The sequence below is a fragment of the Orcinus orca genome, chromosome 8 (assembly GCF_937001465.1).
Source record: "Orcinus orca chromosome 8, mOrcOrc1.1, whole genome shotgun sequence".
Classification (NCBI taxonomy): domain Eukaryota; kingdom Metazoa; phylum Chordata; class Mammalia; order Artiodactyla; family Delphinidae; genus Orcinus; species Orcinus orca.
The window spans coordinates 51,839,340-51,858,366 of NC_064566.1; the positions used below are offsets into that span (position 1 = coordinate 51,839,340).

Sequence of the window (19,027 nt, forward strand, 5' to 3'; positions counted from 1 at the left end):
GTAAAGCACTATCCCTCCCCCCAGGATATCAGTCTTGGGATAAAATATCTTTAGTGTCCTGTCTTCCTACCTATCCCTCAAAATCCATTTCTAGTCCCCTCTCCAGAACCCTTCTTATAACTCCCACAAACCACCCAGGTCCCTCCTTCAGCAAAATTGCTAAAGACCTTTAAGTATGTATTATATTGTACTGTTTACCCCTTAAGTCTTCTAATCCTCCTTTAAGGGATATGCTTATATTGTTAATTTTCATTTCTGTCTTAATGCCCTTCCTGCATCATAAGGTCAGAAGCTATTCTCTATTTCTTTTGTACTTTCATATAGCATATAGCATACTGCTGGCTGCTTTAGCAGGCAGAATGTATCTGTTTACTGAGTCAGAGATATCAAGTGGAAATTAAGGACCTGGTAAATATATCCTGGGGATTCTTCCTAGGACAGAGGATCTCATGCCAAATATGGCTTGCCAGAATGATATTTGTGTTTGATATGGTTGCTTTTGCCTCCCCTGTTCACTACTGTGATGCAAGATGTACTCTTGGAAGCACCAAAAATCTCTCCATGTTGAGCAACCACACTGAGAATGTGGCTGCTGCCAGCTCAACATGAACCTTGGGCACCCTGCCTGCTTCCCCAGTAACAACTAGTGAGAAAATTATTCCAAATAACTTAAAATTTATTCAGTAAACATTTTTTTTTTTTTAGTACCTAAGATGTGTCAGTGCCTGATCTAAGAACTGGGGATGAATCAGGCTTAGTTCCTATCATCAAAAAACTGGGAACATACATACAAGTAAATGCATAAACACAATACAATGAAGAAGGTACAGAAGACAGGCACCCAAACCAGCCTGGGGGTCATGATGAACCTTTTGTTAAGGGGAGACAGAGTCTTGATTCTAGTGCCAGATGTAGGGTAGAATAGACATTCCACTTATTGAATGTTAAAATATTCTGGGTTCTATGAGAGCCACTGATTTCTAGACACTTTCTGAGCCTAAGAATCAGAAAGAATACAGTGAAGTTTTTGGTAATTATGTTTTGTGTCTGCTGGATATCTGAATCAAGTTTATGACTCATGGCCATTTTGGTTATTCTAGATAATTTTTTTTTTTAAAAAAGGTGTTAAAATACAAAACCAATCTATTTAAATTCAGTAAAGATTTAAAGCAAAGTGAATTTCTGCTTTTGCCCTCTTGGTCATCCAAATGAGAGGCAGTAGGGTGTAGTCATTAAGAGCCTGGGCTTTGAAATTTGAAAAAGAATAGATACAGGTGTACGTATAACTGAATCACTTTGCTGTACACCTGAAACTAACACAACATTGTTAATCAACTATACCCCAATTTAAAAAGTTGAAAAAAAAAAAAAGAGCCTGGGCTTTGAGGTCTGATACAGATTTGCGTCTTGGTTCCACCACCTGGCTGTTCTGAGGAAAACAGAATAGGGGAAGGAGTGGAGAGTAGGGGTGATAACAAAAGTGAGAAATTGGTTAGGAAATAATTATAGTTTTAGGAAAGAGTAATGATGGTAATCATAGACTATGATGGCAACGAGGAAGTTATGTGGTCATATTTGGAATGTATTTTGAAGGTAGAGCTGACAGAACTACCTTATGGATAGTGTGTTGGGAGAGGGGGTTGGGGGAGATGCAGTATTCAAGGATGACTTCTAGGTTTTTAGCCTAAGCAATTGGTGAATGGTAGAGACAAAGAGCAGCAGATTTGAGAGCAGGGTATCAGGATTTTTATTTGGATAAGCTGAAATGCTTATTATACATCTAAGTGAAAATGTTAAGTAGGCACTTGTATACACTAGTTAGAAGAGGTTGAGCTAGAGATAGATTGGAGAATCATCATCACATAGATAACATTTAAAGCCAAAATATTGAATGCAGTCACCTAGTTGATAGAAAAAGATCCAAGAACTGAGCCTTGGGTTACTCTACAATATTGAGAGCTTGGGAAGGAAAGGAAGATCCAACAAAAGAAACTGAAAAGACACAGTTGGTGAGATAGAAGGAAAGCAAGAGAGCAGCATAGCAAGTGTTTATAGAAAGAAGGAGAGGGGATCTAGGTCAAATGCTGCTGAGAGATCAAGTAAGGTAAAGACTAAGAAATGACCATTAGGATGGTCATTGGCATGATGGAGGTGACCTTGACAAAGGAAATCTCAGAAAGTAGGAGATAAAATCCTGATATAAGTTGGGGATATTGGTTGAGGAAAGGATGGGAGGTGACAAAGTGGAGAAAGCATGTAAGATAACTTTTTTGAGAAGTTTTGTTGTATAGGAGAGCAGAGAAATGGGTTAGTATCTAGAAGTGAATATGGGGTTGAAAATGTTTTTAAAGGCTAGAGAAGGTTTTTATTTTTATTTATTTTTTGATGTGGATCATTTAAAAAAAATATTCATTCATTCATTAAAATTCATTCATTCATTTAGCTAGCTAGCTACCTGTGCTGGGATCTTTTGCTGTGGCATACAAACTCTCAGTTGTGGCATGTGGGACCTAATTCCCTAACCAGGGATGGAACCTGGGCCCCCTGCATTGGGAGCGCAGAGTGTTAGCCACTGGACCACCAGGGAAGTCCCCTAGAGGATGTTTTTAAAGGATGTTTTATAGTATTCACTAGAGAAAAAAATAACGACATAAGAAAGAGACAGGATAAGTAAAGGAAACGAGGTCTTCATAAACGAGAGAATGGGAAACCAGTGCCCAACATTGGCCTTGAATAGGAACAGAGATATTTCACCTATTAAACAGTCTTCAAAGGCAGAGTATATGATTATAAATACTAGTGGATTTGTAGATTCAGTTTGCGGTAGAAAAACAACGTAGTAGTTCTGATTGCCTCTGTTTATCATTAAAATAAGAAACAAAGTCATTATCTAAGGGGGGGTACACTAAAATTTTATGTGATTTTTTGTTTGTTTTAAGCTAAAAAATGAGATTTGAAGAAATGTGTTCTTGTGGGCCTGCTTCAGGTGGTGTTTTCAGTTCCACCTGGGACATGTAGTCTTTTTGCTTGGGCCTTAGCCAACTCTGAGAAGACTAATCTATATTTATAGAGTCAAAGCTCCTAAGTTCTATCATGGCATGCAAGACCCTCTAGGAGCTAGCCCCTGCATGCCTATCCTTATTCTGTCACACTACTCCTTTACTCTCCTCTGCTCCTCCTTGCACTCTGCCTTCTGAAATCATCATCCTGCTGACTTTTTCACATCACAGTGTCTTCATTCACAACGTGCCTTCTGCCTGTTTTGCTCTGACCACCAGCTTTTATCTTGCGCTTAACTTATCTTCAGTCCTCAGTTTAGGCAAGACATTTGGGAAGCTTTCTCTAACCTCATTTAGAATAAAGTGGTTCCTTTGAACCTTGCCTTATTATATTAAAATTATTTGTTGTGTTTCTTTCCCCCACTGAATTATGTGCTTCTTGAGCACAGGCCTGGCACATAGTATCCTACTGGTAAATATTTGCAGAACTGAAGTGATTTTAATGCCTTTACCTAATTTTTACTGCTTGGCTTATAGCCATAATAACCAAGTGGGAAGTAGTGGTAGTCTCCATGGTAAGCTACATTGGTAACCACACCTTTTTAGTAGATCGCACAGAATCTGCAGAATTATTGATTTGACCCTGGTGACATGATAAGATGGTTGCTGAATAACCTCCTCTCTCCTGTCTCACTGTTCTCTTCTAGTGTGAAGAGTGGCCAGATTCGAAATCTGGAGTCTGCCCGTGTCTCAATGGTTGGCCAAGTCAAACAGTAGGTCTTATTTTGCCCCCTTGGGCTGGTTAGAGGCTGAAACATGGTGAGGGAATTACAGATTGCTTTTATTGTCATATACCTATTCTACCATCTTGGTGAATGCCTTCATTATTTTAGATAATTTTTATAAGTGAGCTCATTAGGGACAGCTATATAGATTTTCTTTTTTTCTTTCTTCTTTTTTGAAGAAATCCCAAAGCCAAATAATGTCTTCTATGTACTACTGGATTACCTTATTAGCACAACTGTAGGTGTTAAAAGGTGAAGAATACCAGAGAAAGGACGTTAAATTAAGTGTTCACTCTAGTGCTGGCAGCTATGGTTTCATTATTATTTTTTTAACATCTTTATTGGAGTATAATTGCTTTACAATGGTGTGTTAGTTTCTGCTGTATAACAAAGTGAATCAGCTATATGTATACATATATCCCCATATCTGCTTCCTCTTGCGTCTCCCTCCCACCCTCCCTATCCCACCCCTCTAGGTGGTCACAAAGCACCGAGCTGATCTCCCTGTGCTATGCGGCTGCTTCCCACTAGCTATCTGTTTTACATTTGGTAGTGTATATATGTCCATGTAACTCTCTCACTTTGTCCCAGCTTACCCTTCCCACTCCCTGTGTCCTCAAGTCCATTCTCTATGTCTGCATCTTTATTCCTGTCCTGCCCCTAGGTTCCTCAGAGCCATTTTTTTTTTAAGATTCCATATATATGTGTTAACATATGGTATTTGTTTTTCTCTTTCTGACTTACTTCACTCTGTATGACAGACTCTAGGTCCATCCACCTCACTACCAATAGTTCAATTTCATTTCTCTTTATGGCTGAGTAATATTCCATTGTATATATGTGCCACATCTTCTTTATCCATTCATCTGTCAGTGGACACTTAGGTTGCTTCCATGTCCTGGCTATTGTAAATAGTGCTGCAGTGAACAGTGTGTTACATGTCTCTTTTTGAATTATGGTTTTCTCAGGGTATATGCCCAGTAGTGGGATTGCTGGGTCATATGGTAGTTCTATTTTTAGTTTTAAGGAACCTCCATACTGTTCTCCATAGTGGCTGTATCAGTTTACATTCCCACCAACAGTGCAAGAGGGTTCCCTTTTCTCCACACCCTCTCCAGCATTTATTGTTTGTAGATTTTTTGATGATGGCCATTCTGACCGGTGTAAGGTGATAGATACCTCATTGTAGTTTTGTTTTGTTTTTAATTTATTTATTTTTGACTGCGTTGGGTCTTCGTTGCTGCACATGGGCTCTCTCTAGTTGTGGTGAGTGGGGGCTACTCTTCGTTGCAGTGCGTGGGCCTCCCATTGGGGTGGCTTCTCTTGTTGCGGATCCTGGGCTCTAGGCACATGAGCTTCAGTAGTTGTGTCATGTGGGCTCAGTAGTTGTGGCTCACGGGCTCTAGAGCGCAGGCTCAGTAGTTGTGGCGCATGGACTTAGTTGCTCCACGGCATGTGGGATCTTCCCAGACCAGGGCTTGAACCTGTATTCCCTGCATTGGCAGGCAGATTCTTAACCACTGTGCCACCAGGGAAGCCCTCATTGTAGTTTTGATTTGCATTTCACTAATGATTAGTGATGTTGAGTGTTCTTTCTGTTTTGTTGCCAATCTGTATATCTTCTTCGGAGAAATGTCTTTTTAGGTCTTCTGCCCATTTTTGGATTGGGTTGTTTTTTTTTTTTTGATATTGAGCTGCATGAGCTGCTTGTATATTTTGGAGATTAATCCTTTGTCAGTTGCTTCATTTACAAATATTTTCTCCCATTCTGAGGGTTGTCTTTTCGTCTTGTTTATGGTTTCCTTTGCTGTGCAAAAGCTTTTAAGTCTCATTAGTTTCCATTTGTTTATTTATTTATTTTGTTTGTTTGTTTGTTTTTTTGCGCTATGCGGGCCTCTCACTGTTGTGGCCTCTGTTGCGGAGCAGCACAGGCTCCAGACACGCAGGCTCAGCGGCCATGGCTCACGGGCCTAGCCGCTCCGTGGCATGTGGGATCTTCCTGGACTGGGGCACGAACCCGAGTCCCCTGCATCAGCAGGCGGACTCTCAACCACTGCGCCACCAGGGAAACCCTATTTTTGTTTTTATTTCCATTTCTTTAGGAGGTGGGTCAAAAAGGACCTTGCTGTGATTTATGTCATAAATTCTGCCTGTTTTCCTCTAAGAATTTGATAGTGTCTGGCCTTACATTTAGGTCTTTAATCCATTTTGAGTTTATTTGTGTATGGTGTTAGGAAGTGTTCTAATTTCATTCTTTTACACATAGCTGTCCAGTTTTCCCAGCCCCACGTATTGAAGAGGCTCCATTGTGTATTCTTGCCTCCTTTATCAAAGATGAGGTGACCGTATCTGTGTGGGTTTATCTCTGGGCTTTCTGTCCTGTTCCATTGATATATATTTCTGTTTTTGTGCCAGTATATGGTTTTATTCTGATAAGAGTCTCCTTCTAAGCCAAACCTGGTTGTAAGGAAATTATATTATAAAAGCTTCCGCATAGCCTGGGTAAAAGCCAGATTTTAAGGTAGAGCTAAGATTATTTAGCCCAATTGATCCTCCTAGATAGGGTTACATCAGTCCTGGGTATTGCTGTATAGTCACAAAATAAACTTTAGGTGAATTGGGAAAATGTTGCCCACCAGGACAAACAGCACAAGAGTTGATGAAAATGATAGTGGCATTATTGAATACCTGCTATTTGCCAGGCACTGTGCAAGGTATTTTATATACACTATGTAAAATTTAAAACCTTGGGTAATGGAAATCTTTCAGACATACAGAAGTAGAATAATATAATGAACCTCAATGTACCCATTGCCCATCTTCAACAGTTATGAACTCATGGACAGTCTTGTTTCATCTGTGCCCCTATTTACTTCCCCTAAGGACAAAATATATTGAAAGAAATTTCAGATAAACATAATTTCCTCTGTAAGATTATGGCATGCTCTAAAAGGTAAGGACACTTTAAGCACAGTCACAAGACTGCTGTCACACCTAAAACAATTAACAGTTCCTTAATATCATCAAAGGTCTTTAGTATTCACTTACCTGATTATCTCATACATTTTTTTAGTTCAAACCAGAATTATAATAGGGTAAATACATAGCAATTGATTGATAAATCTCTTAAGTATCTTTAATCTATAGGTTCCACTTCTCTCTCTCTCTCTTTTTTTTCCTGGCAATTTATTTATTGCGGAAACCTAGTTGTTTGCCCTTTAGAACTTCCCACAATCTAGATTTGCTGATTGATTCCTCAAGGTGTAATTTAACATGTTCCTTTATTCCCTGTATTTTCTGTAAATTGTTAGATCAGAGGTTTGATCAGTCTTAGGTTTGTTTGTTGTTATTTTGGTTTTTTTTATTTGTTTGCAAGTATAGGTGATATCGTATACTGCCATCAGGAGGCACATAATGGTCTGTTTGTCTCTTTTATTTTTTTAATGTTAGTAGCCATTGATGATCACTACCTAGATTCATTCATTCATTCATTTGCACTATCTCATTTAATCCTTACCATACCTCTTCAAGGTAACTATCATTTTATAGGGGAGGAAATGGAAGTTCAGAAAGGTAAAGTGACTTTCCCGGGATCACTAGCTAATGAATGATAGAGCTCATATTCAAATTCCTGTGTATTTGACTTCAAGGGAAAGGGAAAAGGGAAAGGGAAAGGAAAAGGAAAAAAGGGAAAGGGAAATTTGCGTATTAATATCTGGCAGGCACAATGCAGAGGTTTTAAATAAGCTGTGAGGCTGCTCACTTTTCAATGCTTAAATATTTTGAGATCTGACTTGTCTAAGCAGTGGTAAAGCATTTTGAAAGGGAGTTAATTTACATGGCTTGTATGCAGGTAGTTCGCTGATTTGTAAATTTTTACTTCACGTGCTGTTTTCTCTAAATATGTAAACCTATGTATGTAAGAGTCTGTGTGTTTTAATTGTGACATCGATATTCGCTGGAACCTTCTTGCCCTTCTTGATCTAGGTATAATTCTCTTGAACCTCTCATTCCACTCCCAAAGCACATGTTGTTTCTTTGATACTTTGACCTAGACGTGAAACTTGACACCCTAAGTTCCTAAGAAAACCCCCACTTAACAAAACACTTGTGAACATACAGGTCACTGAAGGTTTGATAGAGGAGACAGAGAAGGAGAAGTTATTCTTAAAAATCCACCACTGAAGCTTGACTGACCGTTGAATTTATCCCAGTCTCTTTTTGTCTTGCTTGTTCTCTCTCCTTTCCTCCTTTCTCTCTCCCTTTTCAAGGGCAAAATAACATTATCATGCAGAGCAGACCTTGGCCCTAGCTGCTGCATAGGCTGTTGAGGTTTTACCTTTAACACTTGTCAATGTATTTTTTTCTGAGTTCTCTTTAAAAGGAATTATGGTACCAGCTGTTCCTATAATAATTTTTCTACCTAATTACATAATAGAGATAATATTTTTAAATGAAAAACAACAATAATTGGTTGCATCAGATGTGTTGATGTCTAAGGTTTATCTGGCCCTGGTTATTGTTTTTTTAACCTATTTTTTATTAATTAATTTATTTTTATTTTTGGCTGCATTGGGTCTTCATTGCTGCACACGGGCTTTCTCTAGTTGCATCGAGCAAGGGCTACTCTTCGTTGTGGTGCGCGGGCTTCTCATTGCGGTGGCTTCTCATTGCAGAGCATGGTCTTCAGTAGTTGCAGCACGCAGGCTCAGCAGTTGTGGCTCGCAGGCTCTAGAGCGCAGGTTCAGTAGTTGTGGTGCATGGGCCTAGTTGCTCCGTGGCATGTGTGATCTTTCCCGGACCAGGGCTCAAGCCCATGTCCCCTGCATTGGCAGGCAGACTCTCAACCACTACACCACCAGTGGCCCTGGTTACTGTAATTGCCAGTTTCTGTCAGCTCATTAAAAGTGGAGGCCCTTTACCAATCTGTTTGAGCCTTGTTCTACTACAGGCAGGGTACAGTAGAAAAGCACTATGCTTTAGAGTTAATTGGGCCTGGATCTGCCTCCCAGGCTTATCCACTCATGAGCTAAGTGATCCTGGACAATTTTTTTAACTCTTCAGAGCTACTTTATGGGATTGCTATGAGGATTATATAAGATAACGCCAATAAAACTCTTGTCACCATGCCTCAGGAAATGGTTACTCCCTTCTGTGGGTCAGTATTGCTGCAGGAACTGGGAACCAGCCCTTGGAGTATAGTCAAACATTGGTGATGACTTCCACAGTCCTGGTCAACTTTTGTACATTTTAAAATGCACATTTTTCACACCCTCCTTCTCCCAGGAGCACTGTTAAGTTTAAACTAATATTTGATTATAAAAGGCCATAAATATCAGCATCTCTAAGGTAATTTGTGTGTAGAAGAGAGGTGTGTGATAACACTTTTTTTTTTAAAAAAACATAGGTGTGAAGGAATTACAAGTCCAGAAGGCTCCAAATCTATAGTAGAAGGAATCATAGAGGAAGAAGAAGAAGACGAAGAAAGAAGTGAGTCAGTAAACAAAAGGAAAAAGGAAGATGACATGGAGGTGGGTGAAAGCCTGAATACACTTGGAAGGATGGGTTAGGGAATGGTTCAAAAGTGTGTAAGGTGCGAAAGGGAGGTAACATTGTTCTTTTTGTCCATCGTTAGATATTTTAGGAGACGAAGATACCATCGTAATAGATACTTAGATTAACTGTAAGATATAAAGCACTGTTGATGGCTCTGACAAATTGGAACATAAAACTTACAGTACTACCCTACCCTCAAGCAGACTGCTTTCTCATCAGGCCCTTTCTCACCTCTGTACTTCTGTTCCTGTACTTCTGTTCCTGTGATTTATCTCATGAGAAAATCCCATTTCGTACCAGTCTACCCTAAACTTATCCAGATCCTTCCCATCTTTCAAGGTGTATCTCCTTGGGGAAGCTTTCTGACCCCAGTTTATATTAGTCCCTCTGCAGTACAGCACTGAGAGCCTGTAGGACACACCTTAGCACTTTCTTTTCTGAAGTTGTGACCAAGTCATAGAACTGATTTTCATAAGCCACATTCAAAATATTATGGTTTTCTTATAGTCATCCCTAGAATGCAGATTCAGTGTCCTCTAATAACATAAGAATTGTCTCCCAACAAAAATATCCTATGTATTTTGAGGGCGGGAACTGATGTTCTGTGTGAATTTCCTTCAACGTATAGCTCAGGGTTGTGTGCATAGTGAGTGTTCTGTGAGAACTTGCTGAGCAACTGATTTGAGGACACCAGTGGGAAGGGGTGCTTTTTCTGGGAAATGATGAGTGAGTGTGAGCCATAGACTTTCTGGGATGGATTATGAACATCTTACTAATGACAGGGAATTAGTAAGATGTTACTAATCTTACTTATGTATACTTGGTGTATACCACATATTCCTTTGCATTTGGAGATGCTAGTGTTAGCAAGGAAGAGGGTGCATTTTTTTTAAACAGTATTTTTAATTTAATGAGGATCTTCTTGTCATCCTTAAGATCAATGAATAATACTTTGTACCTCTTTGGAGTTTACAAAATTATAAATAATGCATGATCAGTTTGCCCTCCAACACTCTGTGAGACGAGGGGAGACCTTTTCTCACATGTTAACATTATAGAAACTGAGACTCAGAGATGAAGAGATTTGTTCAGGGTAATCAATTAGTGTTTAGTAGATTTGAGACTGATACAAACTATCAGTTACGTTTTACCTTTTATGTGCTAGGATCTATACTGAATGCTTCACATTAATATCTCTAGTTCTCATTTTGCCTCTGCATTGTAGATATTAACACTGTTTTACAACTCAGATGCAGATACTTGCTTATGGTCACATATAAATGTTAGTGCTAAAACACATCTAGATCCTCTGATTTTTAATTCCAACTCATTTTTTCCTTATAATTTTTTATAGGGCCTATTGTATGGGGTTTTATGAACTCCAGCAGTTTTGTTAGGAGGACAAACTGAGGCATATCAGTCAATGAGGAGCATAGCTAAACAGTCTCCACCTGAGGAAGGACACAGAGAAACTCTAGTAGTCAACAACTTCTTGCAACTAGTAGATAAGTCCTGGAGATCTGATGCACAGCACAGTAATTATAGGCAACAATACTGTATTATAAACTTCAAAGTTGCTAAGACACTAGATCTTAATTGTTCCCACCACAAAAAAATGATAATTATATGACATGTTAGAGGTGTTAGGTAACACTGTGGTGGTAATCATATTGCAATATATAAATGTATCAGATCAACATGTTGTACACTGTAAACTTAAACAATGTTGTATGTCAGTTATATCTCAAAGGAAAAATAAATTAAAATGATGGAGAAAATGTTAATAATGCCAATTAAACTTAACAACAACAGCACAAAAAACCGGGCAAAGCTTCATAGGGGCATCTCTGTTTAGCACAATATAAAAAGTTGTGTTTCAAATGACCCTGAGGCATACATAAGAGGTCAGTTGCATCCACTCTGCTCTGTAAAAGAAAACAAGCTATACATTTTTACTGGGGATGGGGAGAATCTAATACAAAATGGTTAAAATACAGAAAAGAAAGGGAAAACATTTAAGCTTTGATCCTTAAAGGAATAAACTTCACTTGTCCAGGAGATATTCCTTTATGCATAAATCTCTCTTTTTCGGACTGCTTTATTGAAAGGTAACTCATCCAAAGTATACCATTCAGTGATTTTTAGTACAGTCACAGTTGTGCAACCATCACAACAATCTAATCTTAGAACATTTTCGTCACTTTTAAAAGAAATGTCTTATTCATTTGCAGTCATTTTCCATTTCTCTCCATCCTTTCCAGATCTAGGCAATCACTAATCTACTTTCCGTCTCCACAGATTTGCCTAATCTGAGCATTTAATATAAGTGGAATTATGCAGTATGTGATCTTCCATGACTTCCATTCCATCGCATAATGTTTTCCAGGTTCATTCTGTTGTAGCATGTATCAGTACTTCATTCCTATTTATGGCTGAATAATATTCCATTGTATAGATAGACCTTTTTTTTCAGATTTATTGAGGTATAATTGCCAATTAAAATTGTAAGATATTTAAAGTGTACAATGTGATGAACAGATGCATTGTGAAAGGATACTCCTCAATGAGTTAACACATCCATCACCTCACAGATTTACCTTTTTTGTGTGTGTTTTTGAGGACATTTAAGTTTACTCTTAGCAGATTTCAGTTATACAATACGTTATTGTCAACTATAGTCACTATAATTGTGTTTTATATTAATTAGATCCTCAGACCTTTTTCATCTTATAATTGAAAGTTTATACCCTTTTACCAACTTCTATCTATTCTTCTACCTTCCAGCCCCTGGCCTGGTAACCACTTTTTTTTTTTTTTTTTTTTTTTTGCGGTATGCGGGCCTCTCACTGTTGTGGCCTCTCCCGTTGCGGAGCACAGGCTCCGGACACGCAGGCTCAGCAGCCATGGCTCACGGGCCCAGCTGCTCCATGGCATGTGGGATCTTCCCGGACCGGGGCATGAACCCGTGTCCCCTGCATTGGCAGGCGGACTCTCAACCACTGCGCCACCAGGGAAGCCCCTGGTAACTACTTTGATAGACCACACTTTTAATCCATTCATCAGTTAATGGACATGTGGGTTATTTCCACTTTTTGTCTATTAGGAATAATGCTGATATAAACATTCAAGTACAAATTTTTGCGTGGGCATAGGTTTTTATTCTCTTGGGTATATACCTGTGAGTGGAATTGCCGGATGGTAACTCATTTGAGGAACAGCCATTCTGTTTTCCAGGGTGCCTGCATCATTTCATATTCGCAGCAGCAGTGTATGAGGGATCCAGTTTTTCTGTATCCTTGCCAGCACTTGTTACTGTCTTTCTTTTTGATTATAGCCATCCTAGTATGAAGTGGAATCTCATATCTGTGGTTTTGATTTACATTTTTCTAATGACTGTTGATGTTGAGCATGTTTTCATGTGCTTATTGGCCATTTATGTATCTTCTCTGGAGAAATATCTCTTCATATCTTTTGCCCATTTTTAAATAGGGTTATTTGTCTTTTTATTATTGAGTTGTATTTGTGGATGAAATCTAGTATGCATTTGGGAGCGGCTTGTGAGATTATGCTGTCTCTGTGGAGCTGATCTCTTATAAATGACTCATAAATGGGAAGCACTGCATGCAGTAGGACAGGCTGAGGTTCCAAGTTGAAATGACAATTAGTGTTCATTTCAAAGTGTCCTGTGTCTGGAAAATATTAATAGAAGAGAATAGAATGAGTTGTTTAGTGAGATCTAGAAGATCCAAGTTTCCTGACTCCCCATCCAGTGATCTTTTTTTTTAAATTGTGGTAAAAAACACACACAACATAAAATTTACCATCTTAACCATTTTAAAGTGTATAGTTCAGTAATATTAAATATATTCACACTGTTGTGCAACCAGTTTCCAGAATTTTCTTATCTTGCAAACCTGAAACTCTGTACCCATTAAACAACAACTCCCCTTTCCCGCTTCCCCCAACCCCTAATAATCACCATTCTACTTTCTGTTTCTGTGAATTTCACTATACTTTAGATACCTCATATAAGTGGACTCATATAGCATTTGTGATCATTAATGATCAATGCAAATCAAATCAAATGCAAATCAAAACCATAAATATCACTTTGTACCCATTAGGGTGGCTACTGCCAAAAAAACCCAAAATAACAAGTATTGGCAAGGACGTGGAGAAATTGGAACCATTGTGCACTATTGGTGGGATTACAAAATGGTACAATCACTATTAAACATGGTATGGCAGTTACTCAAAAAATTAAAAATAGAACTACATTATGATCCAGCAATCTCACTTTTGGGTATATACCCAAAAGAAATGAAAGCAGGGTCTTGAATAGATATTTGCACACCCATGTTCATAGCAGCTGATCTCTTAATAATAAGTGCTATTGGAACATCTTTTCATGTACTTATTGGCTGTTTGTACATCTTCTTTGGAGAAATGTCTGTTCAAGTCCTATGCCCATTTTTAAATGAAGTTATTTGATTTTTTTGTTGTTGAGTTACAGGAATTCTTTTATGTCCTTTGGATATTAACTCCTTATGACATACATGACTTGCAGATATTTTCTCCCATTCAGTGGTATGCCTTTTCACTCTATTGATTGAGTTCTTTGATGCACAAACGTTTTTAAGTTTGATATAGTCCATTTATCTATTTTTACTTTTTTTGCCTCTGCTTTTGGTTCCATAACCAAGAAATCATTGCTAAGTCCAATGTTGTGAAAAGTTTCATGATACTTTCTTCTAGAACTTTTACAGTTGTAGGTTTTTATATTTAGGTTTTAATCCATTTGAGTTAATTTTTGTATGTTGTCCAACTTCATTCTTTTGCTTATGGATATCCAGTTTCCCCAGCACCATTTGTTGAAAAGAGTGTCCTTTCTCCATTGAGTAGTCTCAGCATCTTTATCAAAGATCATTCGACTGTATATGTGAGAGTTTATTTCTGGGCTCTCGAAGTTTTTATTCCATTGCTCTATTTGTCTTTATATCAGTACTATGCTGTTTTGATTACTGTAACTTTGTAATATATTTTGAAATTAGAGAGCATGAGTCCTCCAATTTTGTTCTTCTTTATTAAAATTGCTTTGGCTATTTGGGGTCCCTTGAGATTCTATATGAATTTTAGGATGAATTTTTCTATTTTTGCAAAAAATGCCATTGGGATTTTGATATTGTGTTAAATCTGCAGATCATTTGGGTAGTATGAACATCTTAACCATGTGGTGATCTTTAATACAATATATGCTGTCTCATGCTCACTTCTAGATTTTCATATTTTGGTTGATACGTGGTCATCTAATTATTTCAGTTATAATATTTCAAAATTTTGATGCAGAGAAGTATAGAGAACCTTTTATTTGTTCAGCTTGTATTTGATGAGTGCATACTCTGTGCCATCTACTTTATATCGAGATTTAACAGATATTGACATTTTGTCATATTTATGTCAGTTTTCCTTTTTTAAATTACCATTGCAGGAACATTATATCATTGTCATAAATAAAAATATAAGAAAACATGTTCTATGAACAAATCAACATATTTTCAGTTTTCCCTTCCAGTTCTTTCCCAAAGTATACCATATTTTTCCACTAGTAATCCTAACTTAGATGACATGTTGTACTCTGCTTCTTTCACTTAATATTATATTGTAAGCATTTTTCATACTACAATGTGTTTTTGTAGTTATTCTTCTGATGATGTGTTCTTTTTGCCAAATGAGTATAAGAAGCTCAATCTTGGCCTTACCATTTACTAGGTTTGTGATCTTAAGAAAGTTTCCTAGGTTCACTGAAACTAATAGAAGTAAAAAGTAAACTTCTGATTATCTAAACATGGAAATTACAACAATAACCTATGTCACAAGGCTGTTATAAGGATTAAATGTATATTAAAATGTCAGGGACATGGTAAGCTCTTAATATGTGCTAGTTTCCTTCCCTTTCCTTTTCCCAGGGACCTAGTTTTTATCCTGTTCCTCCAGGGGTTGCCCTCAGAGACTCAAAACTTGCTCTTATTCCTCCAGACCAAGAAAGACCATCCTTACACTTGGAGAATTGAACTGGCAAAAACAGAAAAATACTGGGATGGCTGGTTCCGAGGCTTATCCAATCTCTTTCTTAGTTGTCCTATTCCGAAATTGCTGCTTCTGGCTGGTAAGTGTGTGTGTGTTTTTATTAGTCAGCTTGGGCTGCCATAACAAAATACAATAGACTGGGTGGCTTAAACAACAGATTAATTTTCCCACAGTTCTAGAGGCTGGAAGTCTGAGATAAGGGTTCCAGACTGGTCGAGTTCTGCTAAGAGCTTTCTTACTGACTTGCAAACAACCACCTTTTCACTGTGTCCTTACATGGCAGAGAGAGCGAGGACAAGCTAGCTCTCTGCTGTTTATTCTTATAAGGACACTAATCCTGTCCTGTGAGGGCCCTACCCTTATGACTGCATTTAACCTTAATTACTTCCTCATTTAACCTTAATTACTTCCATATCTCCAAATATGGTCACATTGTGAATTAGGCCTTCATCATATAAATTTGGGGGGAACACAGTTGAGTCCCTAGCAGTGTATGTATATTGTCATCTCAGCATGTCTTTGTTAAAACTATTTACCAAATGGGTAGCGACTTCCAAAGTGAAGTACCATCCTCACTCATTTGTGCCCTTTCTCCTCCCTTTGCCAAATCCCTAAACCAAACTAAGCATAAGCATCCACCTGGGATGGCCGAATTCTGGCCTGGCCTCTACCTGGTCAAGCCCAAGTCCTTCTCCTTGAGTGGTATAAGGATATTCTGAGTATAATGGAAATTTGAAAAGTAAAACCCTATTTTCAGAAACCAGCTTAAACAAGCAAAGTGGTTACGGGGAACCTCAGCCTAGAAAGCTTCATGTGGTGAGAATATACCCTCAGGGAGTTAGGATTGGCATTAACATGAATTGAGAATGTCATCATGTTTACAACTCTAGCAATTTTTACTTCATTATTGAACAGCAAAGCCTATTTCACACAGCTTTTTTCTAGCAAGCTACTTATGGATTCTCTTATTTTGTTCTAGGTGTTGATAGATTGGATAAAGATCTGACTATTGGCCAAATGCAAGGTAAGCTGTGAAGAAATTATGTTCCTAGGTCCCCTGAGGGCAGAGAAATGGGCAGAGTCATGTGGAAATTTTCCATCTAAAAATGGGAATTATACTACCACATATGCCTCAGAGTTGTAAGGATTAAAGTGAGGCAGTGTCTTTGAAAGGGGCATTATAAACTATAAAGTACTCTGTGAAAAATATACAATATTGTGAAAGATATTCTGAATACTGATCAGTATTTTTATTATTGTTTGAATTCTTAGGAAGGGGAAAGGTCCAAGATAACCCAGATACAAAAAGGTTGAACTCTATTTAGAAGACAGCATAATGAGGTGGTAAAAGCAAGGGCTCTGAGAAATGCGTTTGAGTATTGCTTCCTTCCTGCTAATTTTTTTGACCTTGGGCAAGTTACTTGACCTGCCTTAGCTTTAGTTTTCTCGGTCTATAAAATGAGAAAATTGATGGCAACCTCACAAGGATTGTGAGGTATAATGAGTAGGAAAGTGACATGTTGTGCTTAGGTCCAGGTGTATTGGCTAGATGACTGTGGAGGTAGTGGAACCAATTTCATGGAAGCTTTTGGCTTTAGTACAGATGAAAGGCCTGGTGAAGGTGAAGTCAGTAGTCACTGGCAACTTTGGGTTATAGGAAGAAGAGGTGCTAACTCCAAGGCCAAGGTTTCAAGCTTAAGCAGATTCTGTTCTTGACCTTCCTTCTTTTCTACTTACTCTCCCTGGGCAATCTCATGGCTCTCATTTATACCCTGATAACTCCCAAAACTAAACATCTGACTCATACCTCTCCATGTATCAAACCTGCTGGACATCTCTACTTGGATGTCTCATGGGCCCCTCAGACTGTTCTTGAGCTCTCCTCAAGCTCTCCACAGAGAAGGGGGCTATTTTCCTTGATAATAGTTGTTCAAAGGCCTCTGAATGATTTATCAAACTCCGACCTTAGACCTTCATACCATACCCTTCCCTTCCCCCAACTACATAGTGTTCTGAGGCCTTGAGCAGGACCATGGGCTGGGACTATGTGATTTTTTTGGCACTGATGTTGGTAATTCTATTTTATTTTTTAATTTATTTTCGGCTGCGTCAGGTCTTTGTTGCTGCACCTGGGCTTTCTCTAGTTGCGGCGAGCGAGGGCTACTCTTCGTTGTGGTGCATGGACTTCTCATTTCGTTGGCTTCTCTTGTTGCGGAGCATGGGCTCTAGGCATGCGGGCTTCAGTAGTTGTGGCATGTGGGCTCAGTTGTTGTGGCTCATGGGCTCTAGAGTGCAGGCTCAGTAGTTGTGGCGCATGGGCTTAGTTGCTCTGCGGCATGTGGGATCTTCCCGGACCAGGGCTCAAACCCCAGTCCCTTGCATTGGCAGGCGGATTCTTAACCACTGTGCCACCAGGGAAGTCCTGATGTTGGTTATTCTGAGCTTAGACATTTTTCCGTAAATTCAATTAAGCAAACCTTTTCTAAGCAAGAAAAGACCTGTGTAAGACCTGTGCTTGATGCTGGGCACACAGAAGAATCAGACATAGCTCTTGATACTATCTGAAAGCAGTTAATCTTGACTAGAATAGCATTTGGAATCAGTGTTGATCACCAGCCTTGGAAGCAGACAGTCCTGGGTTTGAATCACTCTTACTGGTTTTGTGGCCCGAGTGGATTGCTGACTTCCTTAATTCTGAGTTTCTTCATCTATCGAATGGAGATAATGAAATAATTCAATTGTGTGAGGTTTAAATGAGAAAATGTGGGTGAAGTAAAATAAATGATGGCTTCATTGTGTCCAGGAGGCACTCCTGATACCTCATTAAATCCCTCCTGTTTCCCCAGTAAGGTTTATGCCAAGACCACCTTCTCTTTCAAAGCATCCCATGAGTATGTATAGAGAGTAATGACATCCATAAAACAAAAGGAAATGGCTAAATCACCACAGATTCCAAACCACAGCCTTCCCAGCACTGTTTAAACCAGCTGAATTAGTTACTGAATCCTAGAAATCCAGCACTCATTGATGGTGCAACTTAGGTGAATGATTTAGGCTCTCTGAACCTAAAGTTCCTCATCTGTAAGATTGGCGGGGAGGGGCTTCCCTGGTGGCACAATGGTTAAGAATTCACCTGCCAGTGCAGGGGACATGGGTTCGAGCCCTGATCCTGGAAGATCTCACATGCCGTGGAGCAACTAAGCCCGTGTGCTACAACTACTGAGCCTGTGCTCTAGAGCCCGCGAGCCACAACTGCTGAGCCCGCGAGCCACAACTGCTGAGCCCACATGCCACAACTACTGAAGCCTGCGCGCCTAGAGCCCGTGCTCCGCAACAAGAGAAGCCACCGCAATGAGAAGCCCGCGCACTGCAATGAAGAGTAGCCTCCACTCGCAGCAACTAGAGAAAGCCCGCGTGCAGCAACGAAGACCCGATGCAGACAAAAATAAATAAATAAAATAATATGGAGTTGGAAATATGCCCACCTCATAGAATAATTGTGAGGATTACCCATGATTATGTTATTTTATGTGTACTGGGTACAGCATTGTTAGTATGTGTGAGCTCTCCCTGATTCCTTATACCCACTCTTCCAAAGAG

General features: G+C 39.0%; 2 protein-coding genes across 7 annotated transcripts in view; one reads left to right on the forward strand and one right to left on the reverse strand.

The window, feature by feature from the left end:
* The window catches only part of PPME1 (protein phosphatase methylesterase 1), a 103,508-nt gene that overhangs the window by 52,697 nt on the left and 31,784 nt on the right, over positions 1-19,027 (forward strand). For 4 of the 5 annotated variants that reach the window (XM_033405701.2, XM_033405702.2, XM_033405703.2 and 1 more), the window contains exons 8-11: positions 3,707-3,772; positions 9,192-9,315; positions 15,377-15,506; positions 16,407-16,451. In XM_033405701.2, the coding sequence (XP_033261592.1) occupies positions 3,707-3,772; positions 9,192-9,315; positions 15,377-15,506; positions 16,407-16,451 (365 nt within the window). The remainder of the gene's footprint in view (positions 1-3,706; positions 3,773-9,191; positions 9,316-15,376; positions 15,507-16,406; positions 16,452-19,027) is intronic. The other variant, XM_033405704.2, reaches the window with a different exon arrangement.
* The window catches only part of P4HA3 (prolyl 4-hydroxylase subunit alpha 3), an 86,688-nt gene that overhangs the window by 10,920 nt on the left and 56,741 nt on the right, over positions 1-19,027 (reverse strand). The window lies entirely within an intron of this gene.